General features: G+C 45.4%; 1 protein-coding gene across 1 annotated transcript in view; it reads left to right on the plus strand.

The window, feature by feature from the left end:
* Positions 1-25,216, plus strand: part of LOC311130165 (myosin light chain kinase, smooth muscle-like) — a gene marked incomplete at its 3' end in the record, with an annotated part of 108,323 nt that overhangs the window by 61,470 nt on the left and 21,637 nt on the right. The window contains exons 13-18 of the mRNA XM_084162859.1: positions 3,375-3,572; positions 3,852-4,098; positions 4,579-4,659; positions 5,005-5,792; positions 7,296-7,412; positions 8,154-8,222. Of these exons, the coding sequence (XP_084018985.1) occupies positions 3,375-3,572; positions 3,852-4,098; positions 4,579-4,659; positions 5,005-5,792; positions 7,296-7,412; positions 8,154-8,222 (1,500 nt within the window). The remainder of the gene's footprint in view (positions 1-3,374; positions 3,573-3,851; positions 4,099-4,578; positions 4,660-5,004; positions 5,793-7,295; positions 7,413-8,153; positions 8,223-25,216) is intronic.

Consider the following 25,216-nt stretch of genomic DNA (forward strand, 5'->3'; position numbering starts at 1 on the left):
CATACAGTGGGGAAAAAAGTATTTAGTCAGCCACCAATTGTGCAAGTTCTCCCACTTAAAAAGATGAGAGAGGCCTGTAATTTTCATCATAGGTACACGTCAACTATGACAGACAAATTGAGAGAAAAAAATCCAGAAAATCACATTGTAGGATTTTTAATGAATTTATTTGCAAATTATGGTGGAAAATAAGTATTTGGTCACCTACAAACAAGCAAGATTTCTGGCTCTCACAGACCTGTAACTTCTTCTTTGAGGCTCCTCTGTCCTCCACTCGTTACCTGAATTAATGGCACCTGTTTGAACTTGTTATCAGTATAAAAGACACCTGTCCACAACCTCAAACAGTCACACTCCAAACTCCACTATAGCCAAGACCAAAGAGCTGTCAAAGGACACCAGAAACAAAATTGTAGACCTGCACCAGGCTGGGAAGACTGAATCTGCAATAGGTAAGCAGCTTGGTTTGAAGAAATCAACTGTGGGAGCAATTATTAGGAAATGGAAGACATACTGATACACACTGATAATCTCCCTCGATCTGGGGCTCCACGCAAGATCTCACCCCGTGGGGTCAAAATGATCACAAGAACGGTGAGCAAAAATCCCAGAACCACACGGGGGGACCTAGTGAATGACCTGCAGAGAGCTGGGACCAAAGTAACAAAGCCTACCATCAGTAACACACTACGCCGCCAGGGACTCAAATCCTGCAGTGCCAGACGTGTCCCCCTGCTTAAGCCAGTACATGTCCAGGCCCGTCTGAAGTTTGCTAGAGTGCATTTGGATGATCCAGAAGAGGATTGGGAGAATGTCATATGGTCAGATGAAACCAAAATAGAACTTTTTGGTAAAAACTCAACTCGTCGTGTTTGGAGGACAAAGAATGTTGAGTTGCATCCAAAGAACACCATACCTACTGTGAAGCATGGGGGTGGAAACATCATGCTTTGGGGCTGTTTTTCTGCAAAGGGACCAGGACGACTGATCCGTGTAAAGGAAAGAATGAATGGGGCCATGTATCGTGAGATTTTGAGTGAAAACCTCCTTCCATCAGCAAGGGCATTGAAGATGAAACGTGGCTGGGTCTTTCAGCATGACAATGATCCCAAACACACCGCCCGGGCAACGAAGGAGTGGCTTCGTAAGAAGCATTTCAAGGTCCTGGAGTGGCCTAGCCAGTCTCCAGATCTCAACCCCGTAGAAAATCTTTGGAGGGAGTTGAAAGTCCGTGTTGCCCAGCGACAGCCCCAAAACATCACTGCTCTAGAGGAGATCTGCATGGAGGAATGGGCCAAAATACCAGCAACAGTGTGTGAAAACCTTGTGAAGACTTACAGAAAACGTTTGACCTGTGTCATTGCCAACAAAGGGTATATAACAAAGTATTGAGAAACTTTTGTTATTGAGCAAATACTTATTTTCCACCATAATTTGCAAATAAATTCATTAAAAATCCTACAATGTGATTTTCTGGATTTTTTTATATGACATTCTCCCAATCCTCTTCTGGATCATCCAAATGCACTCTAGCAAACTTCAGACGGGCCTGGACATGTACTGGCTTAAGCAGGGGGACACGTCTGGCACTGCAGGATTTGAGTCCCTGGCGGCGTAGTGTGTTACTGATGGTAGGCTTTGTTACTTTGGTCCCAGCTCTCTGCAGGTCATTCACTAGGTCCCCCAGTGTGGTTCTGGGATTTTTGCTCACCGTTCTTGTGATCATTTTGACCCCACGGGGTGAGATCTTGCGTGGAGCCCCAGATCGAGGGAGATTATCAGTGTGTATCAGTATGTCTTCCATTTCCTAATAATTGCTCCCACAGTTGATTTCTTCAAACCAAGCTGCTTACCTATTGCAGATTCAGTCTTCCCAGCCTGGTGCAGGTCTACAATTTTGTTTCTGGTGTCCTTTGACAGCTCTTTGGTCTTGGCTATAGTGGAGTTTGGAGTGTGACTGTTTGAGGTTGTGGACAGGTGTCTTTTATACTGATAACAAGTTCAAACAGGTGCCATTAATTCAGGTAACGAGTGGAGGACAGAGGAGCCTCAAAGAAGAAGTTACAGGTCTGTGAGAGCCAGAAATCTTGCTTGTTTGTAGGTGACCAAATACTTATTTTCCACCATAATTTGCAAATAAATTCATTAAAAATCCTACAATGTGATTTTCTGGATTTTTTTCTCTCAATTTGTCTGTCATAGTTGACGTGTACCTATGATGAAAATTACAGGCCTCTCTCATCTTTTTAAGTGGGAGAACTTGCACAATTGGTGGCTGACTAAATACTTTTTTCCCCACTGTAATTCTCATTCCACTGGCAAATATTTTTGACAAAAGCATCTGCCACCTCTTACTTAAGCAATAAGGCGCGGGAGGAGAGGAGGGGGGGGGGGGGGGGGGAGGGGGGTGCTATATGGCCAATATACCATGGTTAAGGGCTGTTCTTATGCATGATGCAACGCGGAGTGCCTGGACGCAGCCTTTAGCCGTGGTATATTGGCCATATCACAAATCCCAGAGGTGCCTTATTGCTATTATAAACTGGTTACCAACGTAATTAGAACAGTAAAAATAAAGGTTTTGTCATACCCATGGTATATGGTCTGATATGCCATGGCTGTCAGCCAATCAGCATTCAGGCCTCGAACCACCCAGTTTATAATAAAGAAAAGATACCATTTCAAATATTAGTTTGATTATAACTCCGATGTCTAACAGTATTTTGTTTGTATTTTTCCCTTGAGATGTAAGGTCAAAGATGGTAGATAATTGAAGACATCCCATAAAGGCAGTTCAGGTCTACTTAAAGGAAAGATTCATCCATTTTGAATGTTATATTGCATTTGTGCATCTCTGAGTGATGTTCTATCGATTTCCAGGGGTAATTTCATGTTTTCATGTGTATCTGAGCTAATTGCCATTCAAGCAGGCAGAAATACAGCCAGGAAATGACCCTAGGAATTGATAGAACATCGCTCGGAGATGCACAAATACGATATAACATTCAAAATGGTTGAATTTTTCCTTCTAAAGGGGTGGCTCTCCCATAGGCAATAATGCAATAGTAGTTGGTCTGGTCTTAGTTCATTGACTGTATATGAACCAGAAAAAAGGTGTGCATAACACATGCATAATGATGTATTGAATAAATTATCCATTTGAATTTCATTGAATTAAATTATACTTTTTATTCCAATTCTGCTTCCTGTGGGGTATGGCCAATTGAATAATTGAATTGGAATTAAAGACTAATTCGCAACCCTGGTCAAAACCATCTTAAAGTAGCTTTATTGATCTACACAATCAATTTTAGACACTTTGAGATGATTTGGACTTGAAACACAAGGTTTAATGTGACATTTTGTGGTCTTAGGGAATCCACATCCAGAGATTGTGTGGCTCCACAATGGGAAGGAGATCCAGGAGTCGGAGGACTTCCACTTTGAGCGGAAGGGGAACCAATGCAGTCTGTTCATCCAGGAAGTCTTCCCTGAGGACACTGGGAAATACACCTGTGAGGCGTGGAACGAAGTAGGAGAGGTTCACACTGAGGTCTCACTCACTGTACAAGGTAGGCTAGTAGCCTAGGTGAAATTGTATGTATTAAACATCTCTAGCAGATGTAGTTTATGCCTAAGGTTACAAAATCCGGGTGACTTTCCCCAAATTCCCAGGTTATCCAGAAATCCCGGTTGGAAAATTCCTGGAATCAGGACTGATAAACTGGAAATCCGAGAATTCTCAAACTTGGATTTTCTGGAAAACCTGGGAATTTTTGGAAAAGTTACCAGCATTATGCAACCCTGTTCATGCCATAATGACCTGTTGGTTATCCATGTCTGTCGTCCAGAGCCCCAGGACGGGGTCCAGCCCTGGTTCATCACAAAGCCCAAGCCCACCACTGCCTACCTGGGGCAGAATGTCCTGCTGTCCTGTGCCATCGCTGGGGACCCCTTCCCCCAGTGGAGCTGGATGAAGCAGGGCCAGGTGGTGACCACTGACCTGGACTATGAGATACTGCAGAAGGAGGATGTGGTGTCCCTGCTCATTAGACGAGTCAGGTCCCACCACGCCGGGGATTACGAGATCATCCTCAGGTAGGCTTCTGCATCCCAAATTGCACCCTATTCCCTATGAAGTACATTCCTAGTCATATGGTCAAAAGTAGGGCACTTCATAGGGAATAGGGTGCCATTTGGGACATACTGGAGTGGAGGACTCCTTATACAGTAGATTACTCACTTCTGTAGTATCTGGAGAAGGAGCTGTTTATGTTGGAACACAGTAACAATGTAATTTACAGTATAACGTACTATAAGCTACTACTACTTGTACGCCTCTGACATCTTATGGAACATTTGAATGTTTAACTTTAAATCTGTTTTGATTGGTTATTATAATACATGGGTTAGGGTTACATGTTGAAAAGTAATGTTAAGGTAATCTAAAACCAGCATCACTGAGACACAAAAACCCTCTTGATGCTGTCCTTTTAGAGGGATTTGGTCTGAAAGGACCAGTTAAATTAAAACACCCCCTCCCCAGTTTTCCATTCCGTTTCTCATCCTCTCTTCTAGGAACAAAGTGGGTGACTGCAGTTGTGTTGCCGCTCTGGTGGTCAGTGAGGGTGCAGTGGTGTCCAGTGGAGAGCACCAAACGTATGTAGCTAGCTAGCCTACTACTTCACTGTCAAGGCCCCTCAGCCTGTGCTATTTTTGACTTCCCTTCTCCCCCTCCCCAGACCCCAGTTTCAAATCCGCTTAATCCCTGAATATAACCAAATAAATAGTTTACAGTACCTCCTCCAGCTGTGCCATTGTTCAAAGCCTGGGGGCTGGGGCCCCGTTCAGGGTGCATGCCCTTATAAGGCTACTGAAGTCATCTCTGATGTAACATGTTGAGTTGTGGTTCCCCCCCAATTAACCAGTGGAGGCCGGCCGGGGCTTTTAAACGACCCCTGTTGTTTTCCTCTTCCGCACCTCTCTCTCACTGTGCTGCTGCAGCCCTGAGCCTTGTCAGCGTGTGGGAGGAGTGGACGGGACAGTGCGAGGCAGAGGAGCACCAAGCAGCAGCACTAGCAACAGCTCCATTCAGCAGCAGGGGTCAGAAGAGCCTAGTGCAGCCCGAGGACTCCTGAAGAGGCGCGTGGAGACCAAGGAGCACCGCGAGGACCAGATCCGCCTGCAGGAGGCTGAGCAGCGTGACTTCCGCACGGTGCTGGGCAGGAAAGTCACCACCAAGAGCATCTCCGAGGAGGACCTGAAGGAGATCACGGCGGAACAGATGGACTTCAGGGGCCAGCTCCAGCCCAGAGGGGTCAAGCCCCTGTCTGAAGATGAGAGGAAGGTCAACGCTCCTGCGCAGGTGGACTTCAGAGATGTCCTGGGAAAAAAAGGGGGCACAGCCGCCACCTCCCTGAAACCAGGCACCGCTCCTACCGAGAAAGGGGAGCCTACAGATTTCAGATCGGTTCTGGCCAACAAGAAGAATCAGAGGAGCTTGGAGAAGAATGGGGAGAGCCCTGCTCCAGCAACAACAACACCGAAAGACCCTGTTGCCACTGAGAAGGAGAAGAACGCCATCAACTGCGTGGCTGGTGGGATTATAGATAAGAGTAACAACATTGGAAAGGAGCCTTCATTCAGTCAGAACCTGAGTGATATGAGCGTGGTGGACGGGGCTTGCCTGAGGCTACATTGCCAAGTGACCTGTGACCCCCCAGCTACTATTACCTGGACTCTAGACGGGAAGGTCATCAAGCCCTCCAAGTTCATCAAGCTGTCCAACGAAGGTAAGTATGTGGCTCGCTACTAGGCCGACCATGGCTGCGTCCCAAATGGCACCCTATTCCGTTTTTATAGTGTACTACTTTCATAGTTCACTACATAGGGAATGGGAATAGGGTGCCATTTGGGACGCATCCCATTTAATTAATGTATTGTTCATGTGTTTGAGGAGGCTTGGCTTCTAATATTAGAAAGTAGTGTGTCTGACAGACAGTGATGTGACAGAGTATCCCCTCTTGCACCGATGCATTACAGGCATTTGATAGAGGGAGTTGATGTTATCATAGTGCTGATATGTTTTGTACTGGGTGTTTTGTCACCATTTTAAAAGGTGGTATAAATAGAATATAGAGTAAGAATGGCAAAAGGATTCCCTGTTTCTGGGCTCCTGGGGGTCCCTGACACACCTACAACATGTCCCAAATGGCACCCTATTCCCTAAATTGTGCACTACAAAAGTAGTACACTACATAGGGAATGGGGTGTCATTTGGGACACGTACATCCATAATCCCTGCTCTGTTATTTGAGGTAGTTTGATGTGTTGATGCAGATGCCTGATACTCTGGCCGTCTTGCCCCAGTATAAGTCAGTCCAGTTAGAGTGCATCTGTATGGGGATAACAGTTAGTCCATAGTTTAGGTTTGTCCTTGTGGCAGCAGGGGGTAGGGGGTTGCTCTGGGCCCATAGCTTGACGATAACAACAGCAAGTTGCCTGTCTGTTATTGAGTGCAACCGAATGACGCCCTGGACCAGAGCTAGGGGTAAGGGCTAAATAACAAGACGATCAACGGGCAGCAGCACAGTAACATAATAACTAGGCACACTGCTCAACCGCCAGCTGTTATTTCCTGTCAAACAGCCCCATATCCCAACCGTCACACAGCCAAGTCGGGGCCTTTTGTAATGAAATAATGGAATCATATCTAGGTGACCCTCCAGGTCATGTTTATTCAAATTTTAGTGTCACTGTGGGTCATGCTGAAGAATGCATAGCTTCAGGCTCTGAGAGGGAAGTTTTTTATTTTTCTCATTTATGTCCCACCATAGCAAATGTAGTATGTGAGTTATGTCCTCATGGAGCCGTAGGTTGGTAATGGAGGCTACTCTGGCTACAGTTGTCTGTGTGTACTGTGGGCCACTGTGGCTGGGTGTGTGTACTGTGGGCCACTGTGGCTGGGTGTGTGTGTGTGTACTGGGGGCCACTGTGGCTGTGTGTGTGTGTGTGTGTGTACTGGGGGCCACTGTGGCTGGGTGTGTGTGTGTGTACTGGGGGCCACTGTGGGTGTGTACTGGGGGCCACTGTGGCTCTGTGTGTACTGGGGGCCACTGTGGCTGGGTGTGTGTGTGTGTGTACTGGGGGCCACTGTGGTTATGGTTGTGTGTGTGTGTGTACTGGGGGCCAATGTGGATATGATTGTGTGTGTGTACTGGGGCCACTGTGACGAAGTTTCCTTTTGTACTGGGGCTACTCTAGCTAAGGTCCTCTGTGTGTGTGTTTTCCTGCAGGAGGCCTGTGCTCCTTGACCATCGACAAGGCCCTGCCCGAGGACGAGGGCCAGTACAAGTGCCGGGCGGAGAACTCGGCCGGTAAAGCAGAGTGTTCCTGCATGGTGCTGGTGGATGGTGAGTTGTTCCAGGCTGCCATGACCCACTCCCATGAGTCCCCCTTGGCCTCCTGGCCACCCCGGCGTCATCCCAGGCACTTCCTGCAATTACAGCGGCCAGATTAGCCGAGCTGGAGTCCCTGTTCCAGGCTCCCACTGCACGTCCGCCTCTCCCAGCCCCCCAGCACTCACTAACAGGCCTGGATCAAAACATTAGGCAGGCACGCACGGTTCAATCCTAGTTTTAGATTCATTCGCAATACACATTAGTTGAACTTTCGCATACTTCTACTACTGTTGACGTCAATTCAAAAGTATGAGATTATCCAAAGTGATTTAGCAAAGCGAGTCGAGATCAAATGTTTTGCAAGAGAGACAAAGATAGATACAGGGGCATATCTCAATGATTCAGTCCACTTTAAATAGTCCATTGGAAATCATTGCATTTTTAACATGACTGGTTCATTTCATGAATGGTTCATTGTCCATATGGTCTATACACATTTGACATTGCTCGTTCTGATATTCTTTATTTGTACTTTTGGGATTATGCGCATTGTTTTGGATTACTGCACTATTGGCGCTAGAAACACAAGCGACCAATACACTTTGTTGATTTCTAAAAAGTACTGTAAGAGACTATGGTTAGTTTGTTGTTACTGATAAAATTCATAGGGATCATTTTTAGCATTAAACAAATGGAAATGATAATGTATGGGAATAAGTGGCCTGAAACATGTTTATTTTTCCTCTCCTGTAGATCCTACAGACACAAACTCGACAGCAGCTGACAAGAAGAGCAAGAAGCCATCCATCCCTACCTCCGAGAGTGAGTTTCCAAAATATGCTTATTTCCCAAAAAGGAGCGGCGTGGGATATGCCTTTCCCACTGCTGCAGCCTGCCTGCCTCCGCGAGTTGGGGCACTTTATAGCATGTGAACAAAAAATCTAATATATTTTCTTACCCTGTAATCGGCTTGCAGTATGTAGAGAACGAATGCACAGAAATAAGATGTAAATCGCGATCAGTAAATGTTTTATCTGAAGTAGGTTCAATTTACGCTACTGGAAAAGATTACTGAGAAGATGTGCTTATCTTAATAGTCATCTTAATCTTTCCAAGCTGGAGGAACGTGTAGGTAGTGATACAGAGTTATGTGCTATACCCCTGCACATTCTTTTCCATATGATTTAATTATGTAAGGTATTAGCCTGTAAAAGAAGCCAGCTGAATCCTCCTTCTGAATCAAGCATGCAGATCTCCCTTTACATAAAAGGCTTTGGATCAGGCACACTTAGTGCTGAGCATGAAGCATGTCCGTTTAGCCCTCCAGCCTGGATGGTTTCTTCCCGGGGTCAGAGGCCACTACGACACCCCTCTCCTCTGTGATGTTTGACAGAACTAATTGACTGCAGTTTGTCTTTAAGCCCAGGACACTCGCTGGCACTTAAAACAAGCCCAAGGAGGGAGGGAGAGGGAAGTCAAGCGGGAAAAAGAGTGAGAGACCCTTTGCATGGCTGCCCCGCTTACTCAACCTCCTCTCCCGAACTTCCATGTAAGGCTTGCATCTGCCTGTTCCTCAGCCATCTCTTGATTCAACCAGACGCACATGCTCCGGCCTCTTTTTCCAATACTTGGAGGTTCTGCAGAAAATCTGCCAGCTTTGGGATACGCTTTTGTCCTGCTGGAATGTGGCCTGAGCCAAACAAGATCCAAAACTCAGAGCTGTACGATAGTTTGGAGCATTTTAATAAAAGCAGGAGGCTGAGACCTGACATGAGAGCCCCAGATTTATTAAGGCTATTCTCTTTTTATGTTGGATTCCCAAGTAGGATAGATTTGAAACAAGTAAAATGTTTTCAATTCCGGTGTTGGCTAGAGTTGGGTATAATTCTGTTTTTAGAATGACTCATTCACAACAATGTTCCCATGGGGTATTGGATGTCATGTGAAGCTATAACCCTGATTGTGATAGTTGGTGTCAATGCTTATACTGTAGTTCTTAAATATTGTTATTTTACATGGTACTAGAAAGCAAGCCTTGCTACAATATAAAGCAGTGGTGAAATACTGATTCATCACTGTGCCCAGCAAATCAGCAAATAAAATGGTGCTAATTGATTGAATCCTGCAATGGCTTATTGTAGCTAAATGTAACATTCGTTTTATAGCTAAATTCTATAGCTAGAGGACTCCTGATATCCTCAGGAGTGATAAGTATAATTTTTGTCTTTATCTGTTGTGGTCTAGTACTGTCTTTTTGCTAGCTAGGGCCATCTACTTTAAGTGCTGCCTGTCTTCCCAGTGACCTACTTGGTGTGTGAACTGCTGACTGCTCATAATTTGCAGATAGTTGTTGACACATCAACCAGGATCAAGGGGCAGAGCAATTTGTGACTTGTTTTGCTCCTCTCCTAAAGAAAGCAATACTCGACTCATCTAACGTCAAAAACTATAGACCTGTATCCCTTCTTTCCAAAACACTTGAGCATGCTGTCTCTGATCAACTTTCTCGTTATCTCTCTCAGAACGATGTTCTTGACCCTAACCAGTCAGGCTTCAAGACTGGTCACTCAACCGAGACTGCTCTTCTCTGTGTCACGGAGGATTTCTGCACTGCCAAAGCTGACTCTCTCTCCTCTGTTCTCATCCTCCTAGATCTATCCACTGCCTTCAACACCATGAACCATCAGATCCTCCTCTCCACCCTCTCAGGGCTGGGCGTCTCAGGCTATGCACACTCTTGGATTGCATCCTACCTGGCAGGCTGCTCCTACCAGGTGACGTGGAGAGGATCTGTGTCTGCACCACGTTCTCTCACTACTGGTGTCCCCCAGGGCTCGGTTCAAGGCCCTCTCCTTTTCTCTCTATACACCAAGTTACTTGGCTCCGCTATATCCTCACGTGGTCTCTCCTATCATTGCTATGCGGATGACACTCAACTACTTTTCTCCTTTCCCCCCTTCTGACACCCAGGTGGTGACACGTATCTCTTTGTGCCTGGCAGATATCTCAACTTGGATGTCGGCCCACCACCTCGTGCTCAACCTCGACGGAACTGCTTTTCCTCCCAGGGAAGGCCTGCCCGCTCAAAGACCTCTCCATCACGGTTGACAACTCAACAGTGTCGCCCTCCCAGAGTGCAAAGAACCTTGGCGTGACCCTGGACAACACCCTGTCGTTCTTTGCAAACATCAAAGCAGTGACCCGCTCCTGCAGGTTCATGCTCTACAACATCCGTAGAGTATGACCCTACCTCATACAGGAAGCGCCGCAGGTCCTAATCCAGGCACTTTTCCTTTCCTGTCTGGACTACTGCAACTCGCTGTTGGCTGGGCTCCCCGCTTGTGCCATCAAACTCCTGCAACTTATCCAGAACGCAGAAGCCCGCCTGGTTTTCAACCTTCCCAAGTTCTCTCATGTCACCCCGCTCCTCCGCACACTCAAACCCTACACCGCAACCCGAGCACTCTGTTCTGCCACCTTTGGTCTCATGGCCATCCCACCCACTACGGGAGGGCAGCTCCCGCTCAGCCCAGTCCAAGCTCTTCTCTGTCCTGGCACCCCAATGGTGGAACCAGCTTCCCCCTGAAGCTAGGACAGCAGAGTCCCTGCCCATCTTCCGAAAACATCTGAAATCTTACCTCTTCAAACAGTATCTTAAATAATCCTCCTCAACACTTAACCAGCACTTGCGCTTGACCCCACCCCCCCTTCTAGCTCTGACTCTACTGATACCTACGTTGAGGAACAATGTACTTTCTATGCCTGTGATATGTGTTTGTCCTACCTAGCTATCTTAAGATGAGTGCACTAACTGTAAATCGCTCTGGATAAGAGCGTCTGCTAAATGACACATGTAAATGTTTTGATTCAGATTCTCATCCAGATGCATGGTCGTATTACTTCCAAGTGCTTCAGAGAGTGGGCTATTGATGGTATCAGCCATGTTATGGTTTTTATAAAGCAGTCCCTGTTGCTCGTGCTTGTGTGTTATCTAACTACAGTCACAGAGCGTGGTGAGCCATGGGAAATGTGTCAGTGGTGTAGTGCTATGAAAACAAGCAGCTTTTACATCCCCGCTGGAACCCCTAACCCCTACTATCCTAACCCCTACTGACTCTAACCCCTAAACATTTATTTAACTTGAGCTCGGGGGCACAGTCCAGCACTGCAGGGTCCTGGAGAGCTCAGAATGCACTGTCCCATCTGGACGCTCAACCTCTCCTTTACCTCATATCAAACTGCTTTCATCTGTGCCTCTATTCCTTTCGACAGCCTGTAACAATGCTAGACAAGTGAGATGTAATGTTCTCCCTCTATTATGACGGATATGGTGCTCATCAGGTAATTCAATGGTTTTGGAGCTGCTGTTTCTCTAGATGCCGTGTAATTCTTTTTTAAAAGGATTGTGACACAGGCCTGTGCAATGCAATGTCTCCACATTGTCTAAACACAATGAAAGTAGAGGGAACTGACTCCAAGCCTGTGAGAAGGAACCAGATCAGGGGTGCACATCCCTCTGTTGAAGGGTTAAGGCCAGACTTCTTTTGACAGCTTCAACACGTCTCTGACTGGGTAACATGGTGCAACTGCTCTACAGCTCACAAATTGACCATGAGCCTTCAAGGCTTGATATCCTGGGTGCTGGCATAAGAACGGTTTAGTAGCAAGTAGTTGAGAATTCTCCACTCCACGATATGTACATCACATCTCAATGGATTGTGTCCATTGTATCGCGTCCACATGCTTCCCATCCGAAACAGTTCGGAACAGTGCGTATATTATGATGACATTTTGTGACGTTTTGGTCTTCGGCAAGGTTTTTTTTCAGCTGTTCGTGTACAAATTTAACGAGGCAAGCCAAAGTCTATGCCCCTTCGTTGATTGGTCAACAGTAGGGATTCTTCAATAAAGTTTGTCATTCATGGAGAGACTAATTGTTTTCATGCAAAAAATTTCACTTGAGCAAAACTGCACCAAACATCTTAGTTGGATGTAAATTTGTGCGACTAAGACCACCTTGACAAAAACGTGAACATGTAATGAGATTTCTTGAGGTACACTACATGACCAAAAGTATGTGGACACCTGCTCGTCAAACATCTCATTCCAAAATCATGGGCATTAAGATGGAGTTGGTCCCCCCTTTGCTGCTACAACAGCCTTCACACTTCTGGGAAGGCTTTCCACTAGATGTTGGAACATTGCTGCGGGGACTTGCTTCCATTCAGCCACTGATGTTGGGCGATGAGGCCTGGCTCGCAGTCGGCGTTCCAATTCATTCCAAAGGTGTTTGATGGGGTTGAGGTCAGGGCTCTGTGCAGGCCAGTCAAGTTCTTCCACACTGATCTCAACAAACCATGAATTTCGCTTTGTGCACAGGGGCGTTGTCATGCTGAAACAGGAAAAGGCCTTCTCAAAACTGTTGGCACAAAGTTGGAAGCACAGAATCGTCTAGAATGTCATTGTATGCTGTAGCGTTAACATTTTCCTTCACTGGAACTAAGAGGCCTAGCCCGAACCATGAAAAACAGCCCCAGACAATTATTCCTCCTCCACCAAACTTTACAGTTGGCACTATGCATTGGGGCAGGTAGCGTTCTCCTGGCATCCGCCAAACCCAGATTCGTTTGTCAGACTGCCAGATGGTGAAGCATGATTTATCACTCCAGAGAACGCGTTTCCACTGCTCCAGAGTCCAATGGTAGCAAGCTTTACACCACTCCAGCCGACGCTTGGCATGGTGATCTTAGGCTTGTGTGCGGCTGCTCGGTCATGGAAACCCATTTCATGATGATCCCGGTGAACAGTTCTTGTGCTGACGTTGCTTCCAGAGAAAGTGTGGTAGTCAGTGTTGCAACCGAGGACAGATGATTTTTACGCACTACGCGGTTTAGCACTCGGCTGTCCCGTTCTGTGAGCTTGTGTGGCCTACCACTTCGCGGCTGAGCCGTTGTTGCTACTAGACATTTCCACTTCACAATAACAGTATTTACAGTTGACCGGGGCAGCTCTAGCAGGGCAGAAATTTAAAGAACTGACTTGTTGGAAAGGTGGCATCCTATGACGGTGCCACGTTGAAAGTCACTGAGCTCTTCAGTAAGGCCATTCTACTGCTAATGTTTGTCTATGGAGATTGCATGTCTGTGTGCTCGATTTTATAAACCTATCAGCAACGGGTGTGGCTGAAATAGCCGAATCGACTAATTTGAAGGGGTGTCCATATACTTTTGTGTGTGTATGTGTGTATATATATATATATATATATATATATATATATATATATATATATATATATATATATATATATATATATATATATATATATATATATATATATATATATATATATATATATAGTGTATCTTAGATTAATTCGGACGGTGTCTCGATGGACAAACGGTACTATTGCGATCGTTTTTCAAGCTACAGTCTTTTATTGGAATATGTGAGCACACTCATTTGGTTCACTTAGCAGAGTTCGGCTAGGTGCCAGCCGAACCGAAGTATGCGGAAGGCTTTAGTAGTAAGGTTCCGGAGATTCACGTTGACCCATTCAGGAAGCAGTTTGCTGGAAGCAGTTTTGGATCACATTAACTTATTCCTGGTTGGAGCGAGTAGCTTTATATTAACACCGAGGATTTCTATCCAGAGCAGTGTTTTCCACAGGATGGGTCAGAACCCATTGATGGGTAGAGGACTCCAGGCTGAAGTTTCCCCTAGGTACAGATCTAGGATCAGCTTCCCCTCCCCCAATTCTAACCTTAACCATTAGTAGGGGAAATTAAAGACTGACCCTAGATCAGCATCTAGGGTCAATTTTACCCTACAATGAGTAGAGGCCAGTTTCTCTTGGGTCATGGCTCAAGACTGGGTTGTGACTAGACTAGGTATTGGTGGCATTGGTTAATGGTTTGTCACAAATTCCAAAGGCCTTGAGTTACCATGCAGAAACGTTTGGGAGCTTCGGGTGCAGATGATCGTGTGCAACATTGAGCAGTGTATCATTTTTATGGCGCTGGTGTGATCCTTTTCAAATCAAATCAAATTTTATTAGCCACATGCACCGAATACAACAGGTGTAGAAATTACAGTGAAATGCTTACTTACAGCCCTTAACCAACAATGCATTCATTTTTTTATAAAAAAAAGTAAAATAAAACGACAACAAAAAAGTGTTGAGAAAAAAAGAGCAGAAGTAAAATAAAATAACAGTAGGAGGCTATATATACAGGGGGGTACCGGTGCAGAGTCAATGTGCGGGGGCACCGGCTAGTTGAGGTAGTTGAGGTAATATGTACATGTGGGTAGAATTAAAGTGACTATGCATAAATAATTAACAGAGTAGCAGCAGCGTAAAAAGATGGGGTGGGGGTGGGGGGGCAGTTCAAATAGTTTGGGTAGCCATGATTAGCTGTTCAGGAGTCTTATGGCTTTGGGGTAGAAGCTGTTGAGAAGTCTTTTGGACCTAGACTTGGCACTCCGGTACCGCTTGCCGTGCGGTAGCAGAGAGAACAGTCTATGACTAAGCTTGGCCCCAGTGATGTACTGGGCCGTACACACTACCCTCTATAGTGCCTTGCGGTCGGAGGCCGAGCAGTTACCATACCAGGCGGTGATGCAACCAGTCAGGATGCTCTCGATGGTGCAGCTGTAGAATTTTTTGAAGATCTGAGGACCCATGCCAAATCTTTTCAGTCTCCTGAGGGGAAATAGGCTTTGTCGTGCCCTCTTCACGACTGTCTTGGTGTGTTTGGACCATGACAAAAATGTATGCACGCATGACTGTAAGTCGCTTTGGATAAAAGCGTCTGCTAAATGGCATATTATTATTATTATTATTATTATTATTATGATAGTTCGTTGGTGATGTGGACACCAAGGAACTTGAAGCTCTCAACCTGTTCCACTACAGCCCCGTCGATGAGAATGGGGGCGTGCTCAGTCCTCTTTTTCTTCCTGTAGTCCACAATCATCTCCTTTGTCTTGGTCACGTTGAGGGAGAGGTTGTTATCCTGGCACCACACGGCCAGGTCTCTGACCTCCTCCTTATAGGCTGTCTCATCGTTGTCGGTGATCAGGCCTACCACTGTTGTGTCGTCGGAAAACTTAATGATAGAGATTGCATCATCTGTGGATCTGTTGGGGCGGTATGCAAATTGGAGTGGGTCTAGGGTTTCTGGGATAATGGTGTTGATGTGAGCCATGACCAGCCTTTCAAAGCACTTCATGGCTACAGACGTGAGTGCTACGGGTCGGTAGTCATTTAGGCAGGTTATCTTAGTGTCCTTGGGCACGGAGACTATGGTGGTCTGCTTGAAACATGTTGGTATTACAGACTCAGTCAGGGACAGATTGAAAATGGCAGTAAGACACTTGCCAGTTTGTCAGGGCATGCTCAGAGTAATCACCCTGGTAATCCATCTGTCCCTGCGGCCTTGTGAATGTTGACCTGTTTAAAGGTCTTACTCACATCGGCTATGGAGAACGTGATCACAAAGTCGTCCAGAACAGCTGATGCTCTCATGCATGCTTCAGTGTTGCTTGCCTCGACCGAGTCACTGGTGCTTCCTGCTTTAGTTTTTGCTTGTAAGCAGGAATCAGGAGGATAGAGTTATGGTCAGATTTGCCAAATGGAGGGCCAGGGAGAGCTTTGTACGCATCTCTGTGTGTGGAGTAAAGGTGGTCTAGAGTTATTTTTTATTTTTTTTCTCTGGTTGCGCATTCAACAAGCTGGTAGAAATTAGGTAAAACTGATTTAAGTTTCCCTGCATTAAAGTCCCCGGCCACTAGGGGAGCCGCCTCTGGATGAGCGTTTTCCTGTTTGCTTATGGCCTTATACAGCTCATTGAGTGCGGTCTTAGTGCCAGCATCGGTTTGTGGTGGTAAATAGATAGCTACGAAAAATATAGATGAAAATGCTCTTGGTAAATATTGTGGTCTACAGCTTATCATGAGAGACTCTACCTCAGGTGAGCAAAACCTCGAGACTTCCTTAATATTAGATTTTGTGTACCAGCTGTTGTTTACAAATATACACAGACCGCCACCCCTTGTCTTACCGGAGGCAGCTGTTCTATCTTGCCGATGCAGCGTATATCCCGCCAGCTGTATGTTATCCATGTCGTCGTTCAGCCACGACTCGGTGAAACAGAAGATATTACAGTTTTTAATGTCCCGTTGGTAGGATATCCATGATCGTAGTTTGTCTATTTTGTTATCCAATGATTGTACGTTGGCTAATAGGACTGATGGTAGAGGCAGATTACGCACTCGCCGTCGGATCCTTACAAGGCACCCGACCTACGTCCCCGAAATCTTTGTCTCTTTCTCATGCGAATGACGGGGATTTGGGCCTTGTCAGGTGTCTGAAGAAAATCCTTTGCGTCCGACTCGTTAAAGAAAAAATCTTTATCCAGTACGAGGTGAGTAATCACTGTCCTGATATCCAGAAGCTCTTTTCGGTCATAAGCGACAGTGGCAGAAACATTATGTACAAAATAAATTACAAATAACGTGAAAAAACACACACAATAGCACGATTGGTTAGGAGCCCGTAAAATGGCAGCCATCTCCTTCGGCGCCATTCTTTGGAGCTCTCTATACTTTGCTCCGTTCATCTTTCCTTCGATCCTGACTGGTCTCCCAGTCCCTCCCGCTGAAAAACATCCCCACAGCATGATGCTGCCACCACAATGCTTCACCATAGGGATGGTGACAGGCTTCCTCCAGACGTGACACTTGGCATTCAGGCCAAAGAGTTCAGTCTTGGTTTCATCAGACCAGAGAATCTTGTTTCTCATGGTCTGAGTCTTTAGGTGCCTTTTGGCGAACTCATTGTGGGCTGTCATGTGCCTTTTATTGAGGAGTTGCTTCCGCCTGGCCACTCTACCATAAAGGTCTAATTGGTGGAGTGCTGCAGAGATGGTTGTCCTTCTGTAAGGTTCTCCCATCTCCACAGAGGAACTCTGGAGCTCTGTCAGAGTGACCATCGGGTTCTTTGTCACCTCCCTGACCAAGGCCCTTCTCCCACGATTGCTCAGTTTGGCCGGGCGGCCAGCTCTAGGAAGAGTCTTGGTGGTTCCAAACTTCTTCCATTTAAGAATGACGGAGACCACTGTGTTGTTGTTGGACCTTAAACGCTGCAGACATTTTTTGGTACCCTTCCCCAGATCTGTGCCTCGACACAGTCCTGTCTCCGAGCTCTACAGACAATTCCTTCGAACTCATGGCTTGGTTTTTGCTCTGACGTGCACTGTCAACTGTGGGACCTTATATAGACAGGTGTGTGCCTTTCCAAATCATGTCCAATCAATTGAATTTACCACAGGTGGACTCCAATCAAGTTGTAGAAACATCTCAAGGATGATCAATGGAAACGGGATGTACCTGAGCTCAATTTTGAGTCTCATAGCAAAGGGTCTGAATACTTATGTAAATGTTATTTATTTTTTATAAATTTGCAAAAATATTTAAAAACCTGTTTTTGCTTTGATATTAGGGGGTATTGTGTGTAGATTGAGGATTTTTATTTATTTAATCCATTTTAGAATAAGGCTGTAACGTAACAAAATGTGGGGAAAGGGTCTGAATACTTTCCGAATGCATTGTATCTATAGCCCTCAAACTCAACTCTGGACTTTGAAGCCAGTTCCACCGTTTTTTCATTGTTTCCCCTCTAATAAGGAGGTTTGTTAAGACATTGTCCAATGAAGGGCCAGATGTATACAAAATGGTGTCATCCGCATAGAGGTGGATCCGAGCGTCACCAGCAGCAAGAGCGACATCATTGATATACACAAAGCATAGAGTCAGCCCGAGAATTGAACCCTGTGGTACCCCCATAGAGAAGGCCAGAGGTCCAGACAACAGGCCCTCCGATTTGACACATTGAACTCTATCTGAGAAGTGGTTGGTGAACCATGCGAGGCAGTCATTAGAGAAACCAAGGCTATTTAGTCTGCCAATAAGAATGCAGTGGTTGACAGAGTCGAAAGCCTTGGCCAGGTCGATGAAGACGGCTGCGCAGTACTGTCTTTTATCGATCGAGTTTATAATATCGTTTAGGACCTTGAGCGTGGCTGAGGTGCACCCATGACCAGCTCGGAAACTGGATTGCATAGCGGAGAAGGTACGGTGGGATTCGAAATGGTCGGTGATCTGTTTGTTAACTTGGCTTTCAAAACCTTTCAAAAGGCAGGGCAGGATGGATATAGGTTTGTAACAGTTTGGATCAAGAGTGTCACCCCCTTTGAAGAGGGGGATGACCGCGGCAGCTTTCCAATCTCTGGGGATCTCAGACGTTACGAAAGAGAGGTTGAACAGGCTAGTAATAGGGGTTGCGACAATTTCGGTGGCTAATTTTAGAAAGAAAGGGTCCAGATTGTCTAGCCCAGCTGATTTGTAGAGGTCCAGATTTTTCAGCTCTTTCAGAACATCAGCTGTCTGAATTTGTGTGAAGGAGAAGTGGGGGGGGGGGAGGGCATGGGCAAGTTGCAGCGGAGGGTTCAGAGCTGGTGGCTGGGGTAGTGGTAGCCAGGTGGAAAGCATGGACAGCCGTACAAAATGCTTGTTGAAATTCTCGATTATTGTAGATTTATCAGTGGTGACAGTGTTTCCTAGCCCCAGTGCAGTGGGCATTTTGGGAGGAGGTGCTCTTATTTTCCATGGACTTTACAGTGTCCCAAACCTTTTTGGAGTTAATGCTACAGGATGCAAATTTCTGTTTGAAAAAGCTAGCCTTTGCTTTCCTAACTGATTGTGTATATTGGTTCCTGACTTCCTTGAAAAGTTGCATATCGCGGGGGCTGTTCGATGCAAATGCAGTATGCCACAGGATGTTTTTGTGCTGGTCAAGGGCAGTCAAATCTGAGGAGAACCAGGGGCTATATCTGTTCTTAGTTCTGAATTTTTTGAATGGGGCATGCTTATTTAAGATTGAGAGGAAAGCACTTTTAAAGAACAACCAGGCATCCTCTACTGACGGAATGAGGTCAATATCCATCCAGGATACCCAGGCCAGGTCAATGTGAAAGGCCTGCTCGCTAAAGTGTTTTAGGGAGCGTTTGACAGTGATGAGGGGTGGTCGTTTGACCGCGGACCCATTACAGACGCAGGCAATAAGGCAGTGATCGCTGAGATCCTGGTTGAAGACAGCTGAGGTGTATTTAGAGGGTAAATTTGTCAGGATGATATCTATGAGGGTGCCCATGTTTACAGATTTAGGGTTGTACCTGGTAGGTTCGTTGATCATTTGTGTGAGATTGAGGGCATTTAGTTTAGATTGTAGGTTGGCCGGGGTGTTAAGCATATCCCAGTTTAGGTCACCAAGCAGTACGGATTCTGAGGATAGATGGGGGGGCAATCAGTTCACATATGGTGTCCAGGGCACAGCTCGGGGCTGAGGGGGGTCTGTAGCAAGCGGCAACAGTGAGAGACTTATTTCTGGAAAGGTGGATTTTTAGATGTACAAGCTCAAACTGTTTGGGCACAGACCTGGATAGTACGATAGAGCTCTGCAGGCTATCTCTACAGTAGATTGCAACCCCACCCCCTTTGGCAGTTCTATCGAGACGGAAAATGTTGTAGTTGCGGATGGACATTTCTGAATTTTTGGTTGCCTTCCTAAGCCAGGATTCAGACACTGCTAGAACATCAGGGTTGGCGGAGTGTGCTAACGCAGTGAACAACTCAAACATAGGGAGGAGGCTTCCGATGTTAACGTGCAAGAAACCAAGGCTTTTACGGTTACAGAAGTCAACAAATGATAACACCTGTGGAGTAGGAGTGATACTGGGGGCTACAGGGCCTGGGTTAACCTCTACATCACCAGAGGAACAGAGTAGGAGTAGAATAAGGATACGGCTAAAGGCTTTAAGTACTGGTCTTCTAGTGCGTTGGGTACAGACGAAAAAAGGGGCAGATTTCCGGGCATTGTAGAATAGATTCAGGGCATTATGTACAGACAAGGATATGGAAGGATATGAGGACAGTGGAGGTAAACCTAAGCGTTGGGTAACGATGAAAGAGAGAGCATCACTGGAGGCAGCGATTAAGTCGGTCTCTACGTGTATGGGGTTGGGACAAAGGAGCTATCTAAGGCAGGTTGAGCTGGGCTGGGGGATCTACAGTGAAATAGTACAATAAGAAATAACCGAAACATCAATAAGCAAGGCATATTGACATGGGAGAGAGGCATAAAGCAATCACAGGTGTTATTTGAGAGAGCTAAGATAACAGCTGGTAATGGCGACAAAGTTTGGGCTGAGGCTAAACATAAACAGGATGCAGTACCGTATAAAGGAACAGTCCAGCAGGCATATGCTGTATAGCTGAGTTATCCTAAGGTCTGGTGAACAGCAAAAGTAGTTCGGGGGCTGCTATAGCACTGGCGAGCAAGAGGCCACGGCTTGCATGTGCTAGCGGGCCGGGGCTAGCAAATGGATCTTCGTGGTCGACGTTGTAACGGGAAGCCTGTTGAAACCACATCAGACGATTTCGTCGGCAGACCAGTCGTGTTGGATCGGCGGGGCTCCGTGTCAACACTAGGAGGTCCCGTCCGGTTGACAGAGAGGTAGATAGCCGGGAGATGGGCCTGGCTCGAGGCTAGCTCAAGGCTGATTAGCCAACAACAACATCCATTTGGTTGCAGCTAGCTAGTTGCGATGATCCGGAGTTAAAGGTCCAGTGATTCCGGCAGAAAAAATGATATGTTCTGGGTTGATAACGCGCTGTGCAGACAGTGCAGACTGGCCGATAATAGTCCAGGCTAGAGCTGGCTGGTAGGTAGTGCAGGCCACGGACAATGGTGAAAAACCGCTAACGGTGGCTAAATAGCAAGTAGCTAGTTAGCTGGCTACTCCCGTCCGGTAGACAGAGAGGTAGATAGCCGGGATATGGGCCTGGCTCGAGGCTAGCTCAAGGCTAACTGGTGCTTGCTTCGGGGGCAGTGGTGATTAGCCAACAGCAACATCCATTCGGTTGCGGCTAGCTAGTTGTGATCCGGTGTTAATGTCCAGTGATTCAGTTATTCTAGCAGAAAATCTGATGTTCTGGGTGAAAACCGCTAACGGTGGCTAATAGCAAGTAGCTAGTTAGCTGGCTAGCTAGTTTCAACTGGAGATTCTAGATAAAAGGTAAATCAATAATAGAATCCGTTCCACATTGAGTGAGGCGGGTTGCAGGAAAGTATATTTTGTACAAGGATGAAAAGTGTGATAGGGAAATATGTACGAAAAATACAAAAAAATATATATAAAAAACTGGCTATTTACACAGACACACAACAAAGAACACGACCGCACTGCTACGCCATCTTGGATCATTGCGGTAATTCTATACAGTTTTATATACAGCGTGCCGAGTGCGGGCTAAGCTGAAATGTGACGCTTCGGCATTTCGAAGAAGCCCCAGAGCCATGCTTTCTTTGGAGGGTCGGATTTGGTTCAATGGGAAAGGAAAAAAATATATATATATCTTAGGATCAATGTTGTCACAGTTGCTTTGCGATGCTTTAGAAGCCAAGTTGATGGTAGGGACAGCATCCACTTTGAGCAGCAACTTCTTGCTGAAGCATTCCTTCCATTGTTGATAGCCGTGGAAGTTCTCGGGGATGAAATGTGCCCCGCAGATTGACAAGTAGGTGCCCAATTCCCCCCCCCCCCCCCCCCACAAAAAAAAGTTTCCATCGCATTTCCATATTAACTGATGGTCTTCTCATAAAAAAATTGTGTTTATAATGTGAGTGTGCCCACTCCGGTATTGGCACGTGCGGTCTAGCCAACAGCGTGCAGATACTGTATCTGTGCGCTGTTGGCTACAGAGCACGTATGGTCTACATCAGGGATCATCAACTAGACTTGATTTTTCTTGAGCGGATGGTCGGGGGGCCAGAACATAATTAAAAATCATTTGTACACTACAAATTGACCGCAAGAATCCCAAACAGATATAATATTTGACAAAAACATAATAATTTCAAACCTTGCTTACATTTTTATACGATCACGTGTCTATTATCCGTGGGAGTACTTGGGAACAGATTTCCAAAATTAAAATCACTTGGAGCTGATTTCCTGGTGTTTTTACAGTCTTACAGTTGAAGTCGGAAGTTTACATACACTTAGGTTGGAGTCATTAAAACTTGTTTTTCAACCACTCCACTAATTTCTTGTTAACAAACTATAGTTTTGGCAAGTCGGTTAGGACATCTGCTTTGTGCATGACACAAGTAATTTTTCCAACAATTGTTTACAGACAGATTATTTCACTTATACTTCACTGTATCACAATTCCAGTGGGTCAGAAGTTTACATACACTAAGTTGACTGTGCCTTTAAACAGCTTGGAAAATAAAATAAAATACAAATGATGTCATGGCTTTAGAAGCTTCTGATAGGCTAATTGACATCATTTGAGTTAATTGGAGGTGTACCTGTGGATGTATTTCAAGGCCTACCTTCAAACTCAGTGCCTCTTTGCTTGACATCATGGGAAAATCAAAAGAAATCAGCCAAGACTTCAGAAAAAAAAAAATGTAGACCACCACAAGTCTGGTTCATCCTTGGGAGCAATTTCCAAATGCCTGAAGGTACCACGTTCATCTGTACAAACAATAGTACGCAAGTATAAACACCATGGGACCACGCCGCCGTCATACCGCTCAGGAAGGAGACGCGTTCTTTCTCCTAGAGATGAACGTACTTTGGTGCGAAATGTGCAAATCAATCCCAGAACAACAGCAAAGGACCTTGTGAAGATGCTGGAGGAAACAGGTACAAAAGTATCTATATCCACAGTAAAACGAGTCCTATATCGACATAACCTGAAAGGCCGCTCAGCCAGGAAGAAGCCACTGCTCCAAAACCGCCATAAATATTTTTTAGACTACGGTTTGCAACTGCACATGGGAACAAAGATCGTACTTTTTGGAGAAATGTCCTCTGGTCTGATTAAACAAAAATAGAACTGTTTGGCCATAATGACCATTGTTATGTTTGGAGGAAAAATGGGCAAGCTTGCAAGCCGAAGAACACCATCCCAACCGTGAAGCACGGGGGTGGCAGCATCATGCTGTAGGGGTGCTTTGCTGCAGGAGGGACTGGTGCACTTCACAAAATAGATGGCAATCATGAGGAAGGAAAATTATGTGCATATATTGAAGCAACATTTCAAGACATTAGTCAGGAAGTTAAAAGCTTGGTCGCAAATGGGTCTTCCAAATGGACAATGACCCCAAGCATACTACCAAAGTTGTAGCAAAATGGCTTAAGGACAACATTTGTGGGCAGAACTGAAAAAGTGTGTGCGAGCAAGGTTACTGGTTACTCTCACATTTATCCCACTTTTTAAAATATTTTTCATTCATTTTGTGACTCTGACCACGGGGCGTTGTGGGATTTCTTTCCGAAGACCGAACTGATTTGGAGACCTTCATACCAAACTTCAATATTATAATATTATAACAATTGATTTAAGAGTTTATAATTTGGGAATGTTTTCTTTGGGTGCTCGAAGTTACTATTATATGCGTTTCTGGCATTGAGAAATAAGTGCTACACTGCCTTTAACCAGTAGCGGTGCGTGGGTAAAATCACTGCGGAAGCCAAGCCAGGGGAAAAAAATGCCATATTACAACCTGTGTTGTGATAATTGCGTTGTTTGCTCTATAACCTGTTAGTTCATATGCCTTGCGACAGTGAGATAGAGATATATAAGGCCAAGACAATAAGAAGACACGTTGGCAGAATAAATTCAACCACACATTTTTTGTTTAATCACAAAACTGGAGAGCAACCTCTGTCCACAAAGCATATTGCATGTAACAAACAGTTACATGACCTACAGTGTGGTCAAGCCAGTTAATGTTTCCGACATTTTCGGACTACTAAACAACTGTTAATTTAGAACCACGGAGAGTTACTGCAAGTTGCAAAGAAAACAGGAGCTGCCGCCACTATTCCAGCACCATTTCAACTTCAACATCATCAAATCACCTAGGCTTAGTCTAATACAGTGATACCTAAAACAATTTAGTTCATTCAACATAAGCTAAATATGATGTGGCTGTCCATGGTTCTGATTTCTGTGTGTGCATGCGTTCGTGCAAGTACAATAGACATGTTGACTCAACCTACTTGTAGAGAAATGCCAATGCCATCCTCTTTCATGTTGCCTAAACGATCTATGACTCTGTCATACAGTACACACTTATTTTTTGTTGTCCTAGGCTACCTTACTAAAATGCTTGCTCGCTAGCCTAACTTCCTTTCAAGGGCAATGATGCGCCAGGATAGCTAGTTAACATTAGCCAACTATATCTAGCTACATATTGAACTTCCATCCTCTCAGGCAAGGGGCACAATGTATGAATTTATGGTTGGATCAGAATCGCAGTTATTATAATCATTGGCCAGTACGGAGAATTAAGTAAAACTACAAGTTCAAATCCATGGCTAATTTAGGAAAAGGGCCATTTTAGCTAGCTAGCTAGCCACCGTAGGACCACAACGAGATGCAAGAATTCATGTTTTATTTCTGTCAATGACGTTTTGCTTTCGATGTGATGTGATTGGAGTGAAGCCAAATTCAAACTGGCTTCCCTTGACACTTTTTTCTTGGTGCGTCAGGACCATTCACAGTTGAGCTCACTCAATTTAGCTCAATTCTGATTGGCTCTGTTATACTTTTTTAATCAAGGGAGGCCAAATGCTCGCTGGGTTCCCTTGCATTCAATGCTACGGATGGCAACAATGTCATACTCTTTTTGACCAGACAGAGTCAGAGTGGGACTGTTTCGCTCACTCTGATGCTTTCTCCAG

The sequence above is a fragment of the Coregonus lavaretus genome (assembly GCF_964263955.1).
Source record: "Coregonus lavaretus genome assembly, chromosome: 5".
In the NCBI taxonomy this organism is placed as follows: Eukaryota; Metazoa; Chordata; class Actinopteri; order Salmoniformes; family Salmonidae; genus Coregonus; species Coregonus lavaretus.